This window comes from Musa acuminata, chromosome BXJ1-6, assembly GCF_036884655.1.
Source record: "Musa acuminata AAA Group cultivar baxijiao chromosome BXJ1-6, Cavendish_Baxijiao_AAA, whole genome shotgun sequence".
NCBI lineage: Eukaryota > Viridiplantae > Streptophyta > Magnoliopsida > Zingiberales > Musaceae > Musa > Musa acuminata.
In genome coordinates this window covers 17,347,239-17,363,688 of record NC_088332.1, presented here as the reverse complement: position 1 = coordinate 17,363,688, position 16,450 = coordinate 17,347,239, and the positions used below count along the sequence as shown (strand labels likewise).

The window sequence follows — 16,450 nt, the reverse complement described above, 5'->3', positions numbered from 1 at the left end:
AATCGGATTCTCTCGGAGAACTCTTTCTCTCTTAATCTGAATGACCCTGGCCAGAGATTTATCTGAGCAAGAAAGCATGAGATATTTTTTTTCATGGTACTGAGAGTGGATGATCCTCTATCGACACTCAATAGTCCTTGTAAGGTTGGCTACTACTCCCGATGATCGGTTGTGTTAGATCTGAAACCTCTAGACCTATAAGTACGGTATTAAAGAATTACATAAAATCCTTGGTGTCTTAAGTCTAAGGGTCGGATATACCATTAAGACTAGATAATTGTTGTCTGACAATAAGGCATCATTAACTATCCAACATTCCGTAAGCGGATCAATCGGTGGACTCATTCTCTAATGAGCACCTATGTTGTATCCCTAGTATCCCCACACAAGCAGCTATGAGACCAACTATATCCATCATATGGACGGGGATACAACACACCAGCCTATCTATTTATCTCGATGTCCCTCTCGAGTGACATATGATTGGGATTATTTAGGATCTGTGTTTAAAAGTGAATCGATCTCATTATCATAATTTCATCATGATCTGATTTCCATTACACAAATATAAAGACATCACAATGTATACATGTGTATATGCAACAATCAATATAAAGTGATAAAATGTCAAAATAAAATAATAAAAAAGACTGTATGTCAAGTCACACGTGTCATCACTCACGTGATTGACTTGCAGGACACTTATGACTATCAAGAATGACTCATTATACTCATAGTTATATATTCATAATAATACGATTTTACCTTTTAATAATCTAATTATGTTATTACACATATGGTAAGATATATTGAATATCTCATTTTTTTTAATCTAACAAAAGAACCATAATTATAATTGTACTCATCGTATATATCATATAATTTATCATTCCTATCGTATTTGATAATTTTAACTTTTCAATGTAATTATCTCTCGACTCTATTTATGTATAGGTGTCGATAATTGAGACCTTACATAAATTAGATACATTATCATATCTAAACAAGTTATTTATAAATGTGATAAAATATCTCTCTTCATTAAAATATAGAATATGGAGTTATCTACAACATATATACTAGTCAACTCATTTAAGTTATGAGTATTTCACACTTTAATCTCAATTCTTCATAAATATATATATACTAACCAGCTTATTTAAATTTCACTTATCATTTATTTGTGTCATAGTAAATTTTAAATAAGCCAAAAAAGGAAGAGAATTAATAATAAATTACAAATGAAAGATTCATCTATATTTATATCCAATATCGTAACTTTGTCGGTCATAATGATGATATATCATAAAATTCATCAAATACTATAATATTGGACTTTACTTAGTTCTTTCATTAAGGTGGTAGTTAATGACTTATCAATAATTTAAAATCAATCTTTTAATATTTCTATGCATTAGTTATATTATGAAATAAAATATAAATATTATTAATAATTATTAAAATCAAGACTTTTAATTTTTGAATTATTTTTCTCATAGAACTTTCAATAGTTAAGCATATAATCCTTTCCAACAAATATGGCCAATATCTAACTTTCAATATAAATTACACATGCTCAAACCATTTATAATAATTTAATTCAAAAAATATAAAAATATTTATAAAAATATAATGAAAGAAGTATTAATATAATAATAAAAATAATAAATATTAATGCTTTGATTTCTTAATAAATTTTAGATTATTGATATCAGCTCTATTTCATCTTTGGATAAAATATTGATATATCTGGTGCTCACACAAGATTTTACAATTATGGATGACTAATAACATCATTATAGAATAATATTACTATATTTAGTATACAATCCAAAACTACAAGGATATCCAAAATATTATCGTGCTACCCTATCATCTAATTATTTGAAGTAGATATTCCTCTAGGATTATCTAAATCTACTAATTATATGTGTTATTATGAATATTATTTAAAGCTAATTTTTAATATAATTTTATAATTTAATAATCCAAACCCTATCATCTAATTAGATAACTCAACCCTATTTAATTAGGCAGGCCTAGAATTTGGCTAAATATCATCCCAATTAAATTAGTCAAAATTAAATTTGATCAAAGTCATATTTTGATCAAAAATTATTTTTTTTTAATTCGATCAAAATGAGATTGATCAAAACTAAATCTAGTCAAGTAATCAAAATACATTTAGAATCAAATCCAATAAAAAATCGAGGATCGACAAAAAATAAAAATTTGACTAAATTAAGATGGTCAATGCGGTCAATAACCAAGTGCGATAGATCAACATTGATCAAAGTCAAATTTTGGTCAAAACTATAATTATGCTATAATTATATAAAAAAATTAATATCATAATCGAAATCAAATAATGAGATTGATCGAAACTAAATCTAGTCAAATAATCGAAATACATTCAGAATCAAATCCAATCAAAAATCGAGGATCGACAAAAAATTAGGGCTCGATCAAAATTAAAATTTGACTAAATTAAGATAGTCAATGCGGTCAATAACCAAGTGCCATAGATCAGCATTGATCAAAGTCAAATTTTGGTCAAAACTATAATTATGCTACAATTATATTAAAATAATTAATACCATAATCGAAATCAAATAATGATAGATCAAGATTAAGATTGTATACCTTTCGATACTATTTAGAAAATCTTTATATAATATACAAATGTACTATTGTCATATCCGAAAGCTATAGTGATATCAATCTATATAATGAGAACTAGACTTGTATTCTCCTCGTTTCTCGTCTTTCACATGATTATAATGAACGATCGAATAGAGACTAAAAGAGATTGTGCATAGATTTATAATATTTATTTCTGATGTTTCGTTCATAAAAAGTTCTATCCTTCCATAAACAACGACAACAGAGGGTTTGAGATGATAAGTATGAAGGTCTCTCCCATCATGATCATTTCCTAAGATATCTTAGATTTTATTTCTATTACTCGATAATCTTATTTAGAATTTAATTAAAATTTTAATATATCTTAACTAATTAATTAGGATCATAAAATCAAATAATAAATACATGTACATGAGAATTTTGTGGGTGATTATATGAGATATTTGTTGCATGATTCTTCGAAGCTTATAAAATTATGTGTGATTCCTCTTCTTTTGTCACGTACTTATTTCCGTTTGTGTTTTAATCGGAGGACAAGAAGATTACGAGGAGGTTGATCCACTACGTCACATATGTCACACGGGTGATGTATTATACAAAAGGTTAGTACACGACAACTACAACGAAGTTGCATGGCTTACGATACGTATGATGAAATTGGCAAGCAAAGTTATGGATATTAGGAAAATGACAAGTTGTAAGAGAGGCGAACTATTTTTTTTGGGGGTCGAATTGTGATGTCACGAGTACCACTTTTTTGTCGGCCATTGGCCGACGCTACTGATAGAAAGGCAATTAATGCCACCGATAAGCTTGCAAGGATAAGATTCTTCCTCACGTATTTTTTTATAAAAAATTAAACTAATTGAAATACTTAAAAAAAAATATCTTAGCAAAGCTAATTCGAACTCTCTATCTTTGCCCAATAATTGCAATTACTATTACTTTGTAAACATTTAATCTTTACAAACTAAAGTTGGAACTCGCTACGTTCGCCCTTTTGCCCAATAATTACTTGTGAACTTGCTCGATAATTACTTGAGAATTCATATATTTGTTACAAACTTCTTGAAATAAATTGTATAAACTCGGAAAAGGAAAGGGAAATATTTATGGATGAAGACAATTTGTTCATATTCTCAGCAAACAAACCCAGCCATGAGCACACGAAACAATCAGATGGCAGAATTTTGCAATTCAGCAGATAAACAAACAGTAAGCATCACATTTTTGAAGGTTTCTTTTACTCCGTTTGCAGCTCCTAACTAGCTTATCCTGACACTCTTATAAAGCAACAGAAGGAGAACATAAGCCTAGTTTTTTCCATAATTAGAGAACAAGATAATGTAGTCAAACCACATCCCTCAAGATAATCAGCAGAACTAGTCACTGAGGTGCTACTCCCCAAGTCTCAACATGTTCCATGAAGAGTTTGATATTTGCAATACTAGTATCTGACAGAATGCCAGACTAATACATTGACATGTGTAATAGAAATTTTATTTACGATAAAAAAAAAATCATGCAAAATGGACATATAAAAAGCACATAAAGAGTTTTTTTTCTTTTTCACTACACACTTTTCCAATTAGCAGTACACAGAAATCTAAAATCACATTATGATGGTAGGGCATGGAAAGAAGCCGGCACATAATGGAATAACTGGAGGGATGTGGGGATTCCAGGACCCCATACACTTATTTGACTTAAATTACCTAAGCCAAAATCCAGTATTTGATACGATAATTTAAGGACAAGAAACAAGAAAAGAATATATATGATGACAATTCTTTTTAGTCCCCTATCTCAACGCCAACCATCCAAAAATTTAGAAGATATAGCAGAAAACAATGAACAAAGGGGATACAGGGAGCTATATTTTAGCCCCATAACCAACTAATAGGGTTTCTAACTCACTACACCAGCATTTGACAATGCTCAACTAATAAACAAGTGCCTGGTCGTATGGCCTGTATGTTATCGGACTAGAGACATGCCCGTACCTTTGTGAGTTTCATTGGTAGCATTGGCACCAACAGGCTGCTTTCTTTTAGCAGGCATCCAAGACTTGATCGCAGATTGTTTCTTTCGTCCTGAGTCACCCACAGCAACAGGATCAACCAATGGTCCAGACCATGTTGTCACTCCCCCTTTCTGGTGGGGAAACACTGTGCTGAATGAAGTTTCAGGGGGGTCAAATGCAGGATCCATATGATATGAGGACTCTAATGGGTAGCCAAGTGCTCCATCCTGGTGTGGTGGTGGGAACTTCTCACTCTTACTCTTTGCATTAGCATGTGTGATCAGATGCCTTCTCTGTTAGTAGCAAAAATTGCATGTTAACTGAGTAGCTCACAAAATTGTATTGGCAACAGAAGTTACAGATTCATCAATATATTAGAGATAACTAACAGCCACTTAGGGAAGTCATCTGTAGCTTCTATACAGAGACTATCTTTCACCAAAACAATTTGAGAGAAGGTTAAAAAACACTACAAATTTAAGCCTGTTATTGATGGTCCTTGGGAGGAAATACTTGGCAGAGAAAAAGAAATCCAATAAGATCTAAAATTCATCTACTTGAAATGCAAGAAGCTCACTGTATAAAGTTTGTGTTGCCTATTCCCTCAATATAGTTCACACAGACAGAAGCCACTTAGATTTTCCATTTAAAGAAATGACAAGACCATGAATTCAACTTCCGGAAACAGAAGAAGCTCATTATATAGAGTTGTGTGTCAATTCCTTCAGTACAGTTTACAAACGCAGAGGCCATTTAGATTATCCATTTAAAGAATCATCGAGACCATGAATTCATCTACTTGAAATGAAAGAAGCTCATTATATACAATTCATGTAGCCTATACCTTCAGTATAGTTTACAAACACAAAAGCCACACAATTTTCCAGAAGAAAAATGCATAACACAGCAAGCAGAGCATACAGGAGACAATAAAAATTTAGTTATGGGCCCCAAAGGAATGAACACAACACTCTTAAGATATTAAGTATAAATGGGAAATCATCTAGACAGTTGTCTAGCAACATCAATGCTGCTTTGGCCTAACAAAGAAGCTAATCTGTTTAACAAAGCTATGATAGTTTAGTTTTAAGTCAGCTCTTAGACTGATTAAGGTTGTTTCCATGGTATCATGTAACCCCAAACTGTGAAGATTACCTTAGTTTCCGCCTTGATTGCAGGGCACTAGTTGTTTAAATCCAGTAGGTTACTTTCAATTGTCTAAAGACTCCAAACTATGCCTCAAAGGTGTAGTGGGTCCACGGTTACCAATAGATATGTGGTCTTCAACTATAGAAATGGATAGTAGTTCACATCAAATGTAGTCCAGTAACTTAAAAAGCGCTAGGCGTCAAAAGATGCCAAGGTCCCAAAATGCCCGAGGTGCTTGCCGGAGAGAAGCAAGACGCTCCAAAATATTAAAATACAAAAATCATATAATATAATTAATAAATATGATTATTTAAATAAAAATATGACATTAAATTAAGGATCTACTATTAACAGTATATTACTAACTATTAACAGTAGTTAGAAGGGGAGAAAAAAACTATTAACAGTAACAAAGGAGGATAAAAGGGTCACTGATAGTGGAAACCAACAGTGGAAAGTGGTAGCAACAGCGGTAAGACGCTAGTAGCAACAGCGATGAAGGATTATTTTAAGACAACCAAGATAGCGTTGCGAACGACAGCAGCAACAGTGGTGGAAGCTCACAGCGGCGAAAGCTCCAAAGGGCATCCGTCGGTGGCGAAGGAACATGTGGTCCTCTCCCTTGATAATGGAAGGAACTGTACATGGAGACATGACAAAAAGAAGCTACGGGCTCTTGCTAGGCCGTTGGACTTGTCTGTCGGCGATAGAGGAAGGCTCAGTCTACAGTGTCTACGACGGAGGTAGTGGCAGAAAGCTTCGGCGATGGAGGCAGCAACAGAAAGTGTTGGCGGTGGAGGCAGAAGCAGCACTTGTGTTGGCTCGGAGTTGCGCGGTTTGATTGAACCAACTAACCACTATTGAACCGAACCAGACTTTTAAGTCTGGTTCGGTTGCCTTCTTTGAATCAGATGCTCGCCCGTGGCACCCGACGCCTGGGCTCACCCATGAGGCGCTCAGGCCTTACCTCGCCTCGCTTGAGCGCCTAGGCGAGCGCCTAAGCACCTATTTAAATCACTGTATAAGTGAAATTTTGACTTGGCCAAACAATAGTTACATAAAGTGCCAGGATAGTCCCTGATTAATTTCATTACTTTCAAATAATCTTCAGTAAAAAGTAACAGTTTTTTCTTGAACATACATCAAGGTTAACTTGGAGCTCAGCATTGGCCTCCAGGGGTGGAACTGCCCTAATTGCTCGATTAAATGTGTGTGTTCTCTTTGTAACATTGCTATTGGCCTTCCTACCAGCAGCCTTCAACCTGCATAAGTTAATATCACAGAATAATAGAGTGAATTTCAGAAATATAGTTAAGATGAATAATTCGTACATCACTTCACAGTTCATGTATATTGCAAAAGACAATGTAGATAAACAAATCCTCCAAGAATTGCCTGAGGAGACAAGGAATGAATAAAAGGATTTAATTTCACAAAGAAAACTTGATGTAAAAGGTAACGATACCACTAGCAATTAGTTCTGCAGACTAGGTGAAGAAAAAAGAGAACTAAATAGAAAAAAGAACCACCAATTTACTTCATTAAGAACATTCGATCACTGAACATGAGTGTCATTGTGGTACTTTCATAATACATCAGCCACATAGAACAATCAGATATATAACCATATAAACTAAAAGCTAACAATAGTGTCCAGACATTTAGAAAATCAGATCATTTTCTGAAGCAACAGAAACTAGACCCTGTTTGTTGTTGGAAAAAAACAGCAAGACCACACAAGAAAATTATTGAAATGATTTGATTGAAAGTGTCTGAAGCTCTATGAAAAATTCATTTGAGAATTCAATAGGAAAATGATAGAACCTTCTCGCTTCTTCGTTCCTCAATTTAGCATCCATCTCCTTGCTTGGAGGATATTTTGGCATGCTCGATGGCTCACATGCATATGGTGGAGTACTGAAGAACTATAAAAAGCAAAGCGTGTTATGAACTTGATCATCTACCAAGTAGAGAAACTGAGAACAAGAGATGTGTGTATGAACTGCTATAAAGAATGAAGCATGGTACCAACAAGGCAACAACAAATGCAAATCTCTTGTAAGTTCGCATTAATTCCAACCCAAATCAGTAGGTGGAACCCTTTTCTGTGCAAGACTAATTTAGCCCTAGCTTCGATATTTTGATGCCAAACCAGAAAAATTATGATGTTTCTACTGTCCGAATGGCTTGCATATCTAAGCTACATCTTGATATGGACAGTAGTGATCATTGGTTGCATAAACTAACCCCTTATTACTAGCCAATACATCTCTAGATGGTCAATGCTACACACTGAAATTCTTTTGATAATCTTAAACCAGCCTTATCAGGCTTACTAAGAATGTAGTAGCAAGTAAAGTTTACAGTTTCGAATAATACTACCCGATACGGGCGGTACGTATCGATCTGACAGGATACCGATACGCGGACCGCCCGCTACGGGGCGGAACACTTAACATCGCCTTGTATCGGAGTTATATCGAGCGGTAACGATCAAAATTTTGACCATTTTTTTCTCATAGGTTTTTAAACTATTCTTCCTTTCTATTTCACTCAATTTCACTCTCATACTCTCTTAAACTATCTCAAACTCTTTTTTTCTCATATTTGCGCTCTCCTAAACTCTACAAAACAACGATTTGTAAATTGAATCGAGGCTAATTTGGGAAGATTAAGAGGAAGAAGCTTGTAATCAAAAGGTATGTATTCTCTTTCTTTAATTGAAGAGTAATTAAGATATTTAATATTATGATTTATGTGTTTAATATTAACTAATTCAAAATTAGACACTTAATAGGTCAAATATTTATATTTCATATATATTAAATATTAAAAGATACTTATGATAGTAAAATAAGTTTAATTAAGTTTTATTAAAGTTATTGAATGTTGCGATTGGTCATTTTAATGATGATTTAATTGAAATTTGATCGATTTTATATCAATTCAATGTCTTTAATATCCATTAGGGTGTTTGACATATTTGGTCAATTCAATATGTTTAAACTTTATAGCTTATTTGAATTAAATTTGGTAGGATCATGGTACCAAAGGAATAGCCACATGATAATGCATGGGTTCATGCTCGAAAGATAGATGAGAACCGTCATTATTGGTAATGTATTTATTGTGACTACATTGGCAATGGTGAAGGAATAACTCGGGTGAAGATGCATTTGGCCAACGGATATCCTGATGTTGCAAAATGCAAGAATATTACGACAGAGATCCGTAAATTATTTCAAAACAAGCTACAACAAGCAAAGGAAGATACATTAAAAAAAAAGGCAAGAGTTAAAGAAAAATATTATAGGGCTACGCAGGAACCACTTTATGATCAGTATGAGGGTTGTGACGATGAAGTTGACCCGAATCTCACAGCTAGGGTTCGTGCATCATTGGAGCATTAATATATGGTCAATGAAGTAAGGAGACATCGATGACCTGACTCACAATTGGAGTATGGCAGGAGTAGTGGAATCCAGAGGTCGACCAGCATGAGGTAGCCAACTGCTCCTCCTTAGTTAGGCCGAACTAGTAGCATGAGGTATGGTGGACTTCGTAATTTTATGAAAGGTCTTGACAGGAGGTCTGCACCAGATATTGTTGATATTAATCTGCAGGTCTATCCCCCACAAAAAGCAAAACAGACATGGATTGACGATGCATACACAAAAGAAAAGAAGTGGGATATTGGGAAGGCATTTCCACAGGATTTCAGCCAACACAGCACAAGGTCCATATTATCAGAGCTTAGTCTCTTCTATTCAAAAGTTTGGAACGGGGATCCAACCTCCAACACTGAGGGAGATTTACGGTGTGTACTTAGATGAGGAGGTGGCAGAACTGAAGGATTGGATCAAATCCTTCAAGAGATAATAGGATGAATATGGGGTGACACTGATGTGTGATAGTTGGACAGGACTAACAAGAATGAGTATCATCAACTTTCTTGTTTATTGCAACAGAAGAGTGGTGTTTCATAAGTCAATTAATACTTCTAAAAAGATCCAAGATGCAAACAAAATTGAGAGCTTGATGGACACTGTAGTAGAGGAGATCAGACCACAGTATGTTGTCCAAATAATAATTGACAATGGAGCGAATTTCAAGAAGGTCGGTTTGCAATTGATGGAAAAAAAATTATTTTGGACTCCATGTGCAGTTCATTATATAGATCTAATGCTGAAAGATATTGGTGAGCTGGACATAGTCAAGAATTATGTAGCTCGAGCACAATCAATTACAAAGTTTATATATAATCATTATTGGGTCCACGCTTTAATGCAAAAGTATGTAAACGGTGAGATACTCCGACCTGGAGTCACTCGATTTGCTACCAATTTTATTGCATTAAAGTCATTACAACAAAAAAGGCATAGCTTGAAGGCAATGGTCACCTCACAAGAGTGGTTTGATTCTAGAGATTTGAGATTGAGTGATGGAAAGAAGATAGAAAAGTCCATTCTTTCCTCTAGATTTTGGGAGACCGCGATAGAAATCATAAAAGGTGTGGAACCACTTTATATTGTTCTCCGTAAGGTCGATATAGACAAGCGTCCATAGATGGCGTACCTTAAATATATGCTAATTTCAACTAGAGAGGAGATCAGGAAAGCATTCAAAGATGATTTTAAAGCCGACCAATATGTACGGATCATTGATCGTCAGACCGAAGTTCATATGGATCAAGATATCCATAATGCAGGTAAATTCATATTTAGAATAATTTAATTTATTATTTTTTATATAATACAAAATTATACTAACAAAATTATGTTTTACAACGTATTATCTAAGCCCGACAATTCAATATCAGTATGCTCTCGGAACGCAAAATGATTTACTAACGACACTACGAAATGTTATATATCGGCTGTTGCCAAACACTACTGATGCAGCCGATGCTCTTATTTAGAGTCGATTATTTTGAGAAACAGTTGATTCATTCTCTGACTTTGTGGCTATATCGTGTCGTTATACTATGGATCCTGGTGAGAAAAAGTTACACATATTGACTATCAATTATATTTGATGTTAATTATTTGTTATGCTAATAAAATCTTGTTTATATCTTTCTACAATCGAGTGGTAGCTATAATTTGGAGGGGATGCACCACATTTAAGGAAGGTTGCCGTTCGTGTACTTTCACAGACGACAACATCTAGTGGTTGCGAACGTAATTGATCAACGTTTGCATTGATTCACACGAAGGTCCGTAACAAACTCTCGTATGGACAATTAGAGAAACTGATATATGTCCATTATAACATGCTGCTAAGGTTGCGATGTGCTGAGCTGGATAAAGGAGCTAGAGGAACCAGATATTGATTCCATCGACCTCCAATTCTACAATGAAGATTCAGAGCCGATGTTAGATTGGGTTGAAGCAACAGAGAGCCAAGAGGATCCTCTACTTGATGAGGCGGGAGATACTTAACGTCCTTCGCGTTTTATCACTGAGGCAAGAAGAAGAAGCGCAACCTCAACAGGTAGAAAATCCCCCTCAATCACAACGTGGTAGGAGTCAAACAACATCGAGTCAAATTGCTCGAGGAACTACAGACACCCAACGGTCATAATCGTCCGCCCAGCGTGCAAAGGAAAAAGGGAAGGCAGTAGCATCAGTCGCATCGTAGGATCGAATCAGGCGACGAGACACCTTCACAATCGCATTCAGCAACTCGCTCGGTCCAGAGACATGACAACAACATAGATAGCAGTGCCTCGACGGATGATGGCGGTGATGCTGGGCAGTCGTTGGTCTCGCCTACACAACTTGAGGGTGGTGCATGGGCCGAGAAGCAATATTTTATACATGTCACCCAAGATTCAGATCATGGAACTCGACGAGGTACTAGTCAAGTTTATGCGCAGAAGGGGAAGGTAGTGGATGAATTTGAGCAGACGCGACAAAACCTACATGATGTAGACACAGAACGAAGCTCGTCGTATTCACAGTCGTCGTATTATGGAGAATCATATGGCCAACAACACTACGTGATAGTTGGTCATACTTCTCCGAGCAATAGTATGATACAGAGCAGCAGATCAATAGCGAAAGTAAAAGCTCTGACATTCACCAATATATGCCTCACGAGCTACCTCGGACAAATGTGATTCATGACGATCAGCCTACGATCATCACCACATTGATGCACCAATGACATACGGTGTATCAATACACTATGTCCTGGGATCAATTTTATGATTAGGTCCAACAAACATATCATATTGATATGTAGATGTATAGGATTGAGGACCCCAATCCACCACCCGTATAGGCCCGTTGTTTGTTTTGGTGATAGAATCAACAATTAGGTATATCTACATATGTGATTATTTAATTCATTTGAATTTTAGAGTTTATATTGTAACAAAATAATCTAACAATTCAAATGATTTTTCTATAGATATTTCAATATTTATAGAAGGACAATCTGTAATAGACTGAAATATGAACCTTGCACAAGATTATTCCTCAAAGTCCAAAAAAGATATATGATACTATTCTTATCTAGTTTACATTGATTTTGCTAAACTTATACTATTACTATATTTATTTCTAGCTTAAAAATCCTATCCTAACTTTTTTTTTTATTTTCAGGTATTTTCGGAGGATTTTATGCCTAAATTAGGTGTACCGCTCGGTACACCCTAGCATACCGCTCGGTACACAATACCATATCGTACTGAGCAAACCTCAAAACATTGGTACGATACGATATTTCAAACCTTGACAGTAAGCACTAAAGCAGAAAAGTGAGACAATGCTTGGGAAGACCGAAGCTTTCATCTTATATTCAGAGGACAAAATCATACCTCCCTTCATCTAATCTCAATTACCTTAAGTAATTGTCATGCCAAACTAAGTCTAAAAGAAATTAAAAAAAGAAATAGAAACAAAAATAACATTTTTAAAATAACTAATATCTTTAATAAAACTGAATTTCATATATCTTAGAAGGTACACTTTTGGTTCTTAAAAGCCATACGTGCATTCTGCTCACAAAGCTCAGATCCTTTCATCTATTCATTCTCATTTCAAACCTTCTATTGGTTACCTACTAAGCCAATAAAAAGGGTTTGCATATCAAGTTCAGAAAAAATGTTGATGTATAAAGAGATTTCTTGATATGATTTCTCCAAACTGGAGAGCTTAAAAACTGCATGAGATATGCTGTCTTTTCTATAGTTTTCCTAGTTGTCAAGCAATCAAGTGTCTTAGCTTTTCCATGACATAAAGCAGTGAACAGAAGTAATTTTACCGTGTAACAAGATGCATAGAGAAGTTGGCTTTCAGTACAGCAGTTTTTCATAAATAATTTTTGCATGAGCGTGAAAGGCATTTGGTCCAAGGAACCAAAAGCTGAAATAGACATCACACCCCGGGCTTATAGGATGAAATCAAGTCGACATTCACAAAAGAAAAGTTCCTTCTACAACATTCATAAAAACCAAGAAACTGAAGTTCCATGACTGCAATAAGATAGTTACATTTCCAACAACTTTCAATTGTACCGTGGCATGAAAGTAACTCTTTTTAGTGCAACTAACAATATGGTGTTATAAGATATGCAATATAATTCATGACAGTATAAATGATCCTACCATCACCACTACTAACAAAACCATTTTCTGGAGGATAGAAAAAACATTCTATGACACTCACTTCACAATTTAGTGCAGCAGTGGAAGTTAAACGTTCAGCTGGATCAATTGCCAGAAGAGTTTCAACTAATGGTAATGATGATGGTGGAAAATCCTTAAATGTCTCCTTTATGCAACGTTTGTATGGTTGTTGGGGTTTGAAAATTGTGGCATGCGGCAACTTTGACTTCTTCCAATAGTCCTCTGAAGGGGAGCCACAAAGCTTAAAAATCTTATGCAGCTGCTCAACCTGATAAATGAAGCCATTCAGATAGCAGCAGTGATAAATAGATACCTTCAAGAAACAATATTAATGTTTTGCGATTATGTGAGACCAGCATAGTCATGGTAATATATCTATGACGAGTGGTGGGCAGATATGTCTATATTAAGATCCTAACATTTTTCTGGAAGAATTGGTTGGCAGGAATTACTAGTTTGAGTAAAGAAAGATCTAATTATTCCTTGTCTTTAATTTCCTTGTATGTCAACTGATCCAAGAAGTACATGTTAAACCACCAGCACACATATTCCATGATTTGCCAATGAAAACATGACATCAAGCCTAAACCAATCTATTTTACACTTCAGTGCATCTTGCTTCATCAAGCTGATAAAATGTTTGCATCTCCTTTTTATTATCAACTATATGTTTAGAGTTCCAGCCACCAATGAGCCACTAACAACTGATATCAAATCTTCCAGCTTTCCTTATCAATTTGGTATCTGTAATACATGAAACTAATTCTAGACTTGCATTGTCGTCAGAATCTCACCTTCTAATTGCATTAAGCATTCTATAACACCTAGAACTGTTGCCTTTCTTATGTGGAGCATTCTAAATGACTTATTTTGCCTATCATATACCTCTGCCAAATATCACATCTTGGTTTAGTAAATTTCTAAAAAGTAAATTGCACCAGATGTAACAGACGGAATGAATGGATCTTATCAGAGTACATTTCACAAAGTCTTTTCTAGTATTATCATCCTTCTGTGATCAGCATCAATATGCACAATGGCAGTTATATGTCCAATAAAGGGTTTTCTCTTTTATTACAAGTTTTCAGGATGTATCATGTGGAAGTTCTGGATACTGATACAGTGTCAAATCAAAAGATTACCTCGGTCCTCCCAGGCATAATAGGTTTGCCAGCTAACAACTCAGCTAAAATGCAGCCCGCACTCCAAAGATCTATACCCACACCATAATCAATGGCTCCCAAGAGAAGCTCTGGCGCCCTGTACCAAAGAGTGACCACTCGGCTGGTCATTTGATGCTTATGGTTAGGATCAAAGAATGTAGCCAAGCCGAAGTCCGCAATCTTAAGTAACCCTTCATTGTCAATTAGAAGATTCGAGCCCTTGATGTCACGGTGCAGCACACCATTACTGTGACAGTGCTCTAATCCTGACAACAGCTGATGCATATAACACTTCACCTGCTCAAGTGCAATGTCAGGTAGACATATCAAGAAAGATGATAGCTTTAAGAGGTGGATTAACTGCATATCACTAAAATCTAACCTGAGGCTCAGTGAACTTGATTTTGGGATTCGCAGCAAGACCAGCAAGGTCATGCTCCATATACTCGAACACCAAATACAAACTACAGGACATCCTGGACGTGACAAGACCTTCCAGTTTCACCACATTGGGATGATCTAGCCGCCGCAGAATAAGGATTTCCCTCGCCATAAATTTGACACTCTCTGGCTCCATGGTATCAAACCTGACCTTCTTCATTGCCACAACTTTGCCCGTCAACATGTCCCTCGCCCTGTACACATTACTGTAGGTCCCTTGTCCAATCTAAATCACGAAAAGAAATGGACACCGGTTTTAGCTACGAAACCCCAATGGAAGTGGCAACAGGTACAATTTGCTGCAGTAAAGGAGGAAGCTCGCCTTGTCGATCTTCTCAAATGTGTCAGCACGCCGGGGCGTCCAGCCTTTGATGGCCTCCCCGGCGACATTGGAGAGCCATGAGGGCCAGCCGGCAGCCACCAGCTCGCCGTGGACGTGGCCAGGGGAGCTGCTCAGTCTGGGGTCGGGTCCTTGCCGCCTGCGCCGCGAGTGACGTTTCCCATCCGGACACTCCGCGTCCTCCTGCCATGCGATCTCGATCCCAGGGAGGGCGGCCTGGGATTTGCTTCCGTCGGCGGCGGGGTGCTTCTTCTCCCGCCGTCTGCGGCCAGAGGAGGAGAGCGTGGGGCTAAGGGAGGCCTCTTTGGCGAGGACGCAGCCCATGGCTCAGCTCATCACCTCGTCAGGAGGGGAGCTCAGGAAGGGATTGGCAGCTGGCGGATCGGAGCTCCGTCGACGGACAAGCACTAGATTTGGGGTCGGGGCTCGTCGAACCCTCGCATTTACTCGCTGCTTTCGTCGTATGCGGAGACACAGAAAGAGAGGTGCGGATTTTGGAGACGAGAAGGCGGTAAAATAATAGACGAGCAATAATAAGTCAGACGAGGGGCAGCGGAGGTGAGCAGATGCCAAGCGGTACGTTATTCCGCGCAAGTGGTGGGCGACGAGTCAATATAGAGCCACGGAGCCGGGCGAACCATGTCTGATGGTCGGAACCTCTCTCTCACAAGGATGAATAGTAAGTGGGCATCGTGGCATTGATCAGATTGATTGATGGGGTCAACTTCAACAGAGCGACTTAGAACAACTGGTCCAATCCGATCGAGACATCACATCCGTTGATCATCGACAACAATCACACGAGATGAACGGCAGCAACAGGTGAATGCACGCAGCATATTGGCAGCAGTACAAACGCGACAAGAGTGTGTTGAATGTGCCGTGTGCGTTAAATGATCAGTGACAACGGCGGTGGAGGGAGTACGCTGAGGGCACGACGAGCAAGACGAGGAGGATGGAGGCGACGAGGGAGATGGTGATCGAGCTGCCGATGTGCCTGCAAAACTTGCCGTAGACGTTGTAGACTTTGCTCCAGTTGACATGTGAATTCCCCTTGA

General features: G+C 36.9%; 1 protein-coding gene across 1 annotated transcript; it reads right to left on the bottom strand.

Moving 5' to 3' along the window:
* Positions 1-4,389: 4,389 nt before the first annotated feature.
* Positions 4,390-15,900, bottom strand: LOC135676554 (probable serine/threonine-protein kinase At1g54610). Its single transcript, XM_065187873.1, has 7 exons — positions 15,375-15,900; positions 14,994-15,278; positions 14,591-14,908; positions 13,489-13,716; positions 7,640-7,740; positions 6,957-7,077; positions 4,390-4,959 (listed from the first exon to the last, which is right to left on the bottom strand). The coding sequence occupies exons 1-7, from the start codon at positions 15,714-15,716 to the stop codon at positions 4,621-4,623; spliced, it is 1,734 nt and encodes a 577-aa protein (XP_065043945.1). The 5' UTR covers positions 15,717-15,900; the 3' UTR covers positions 4,390-4,620.
* Between the last annotated feature and the right edge of the window lie 550 nt (positions 15,901-16,450).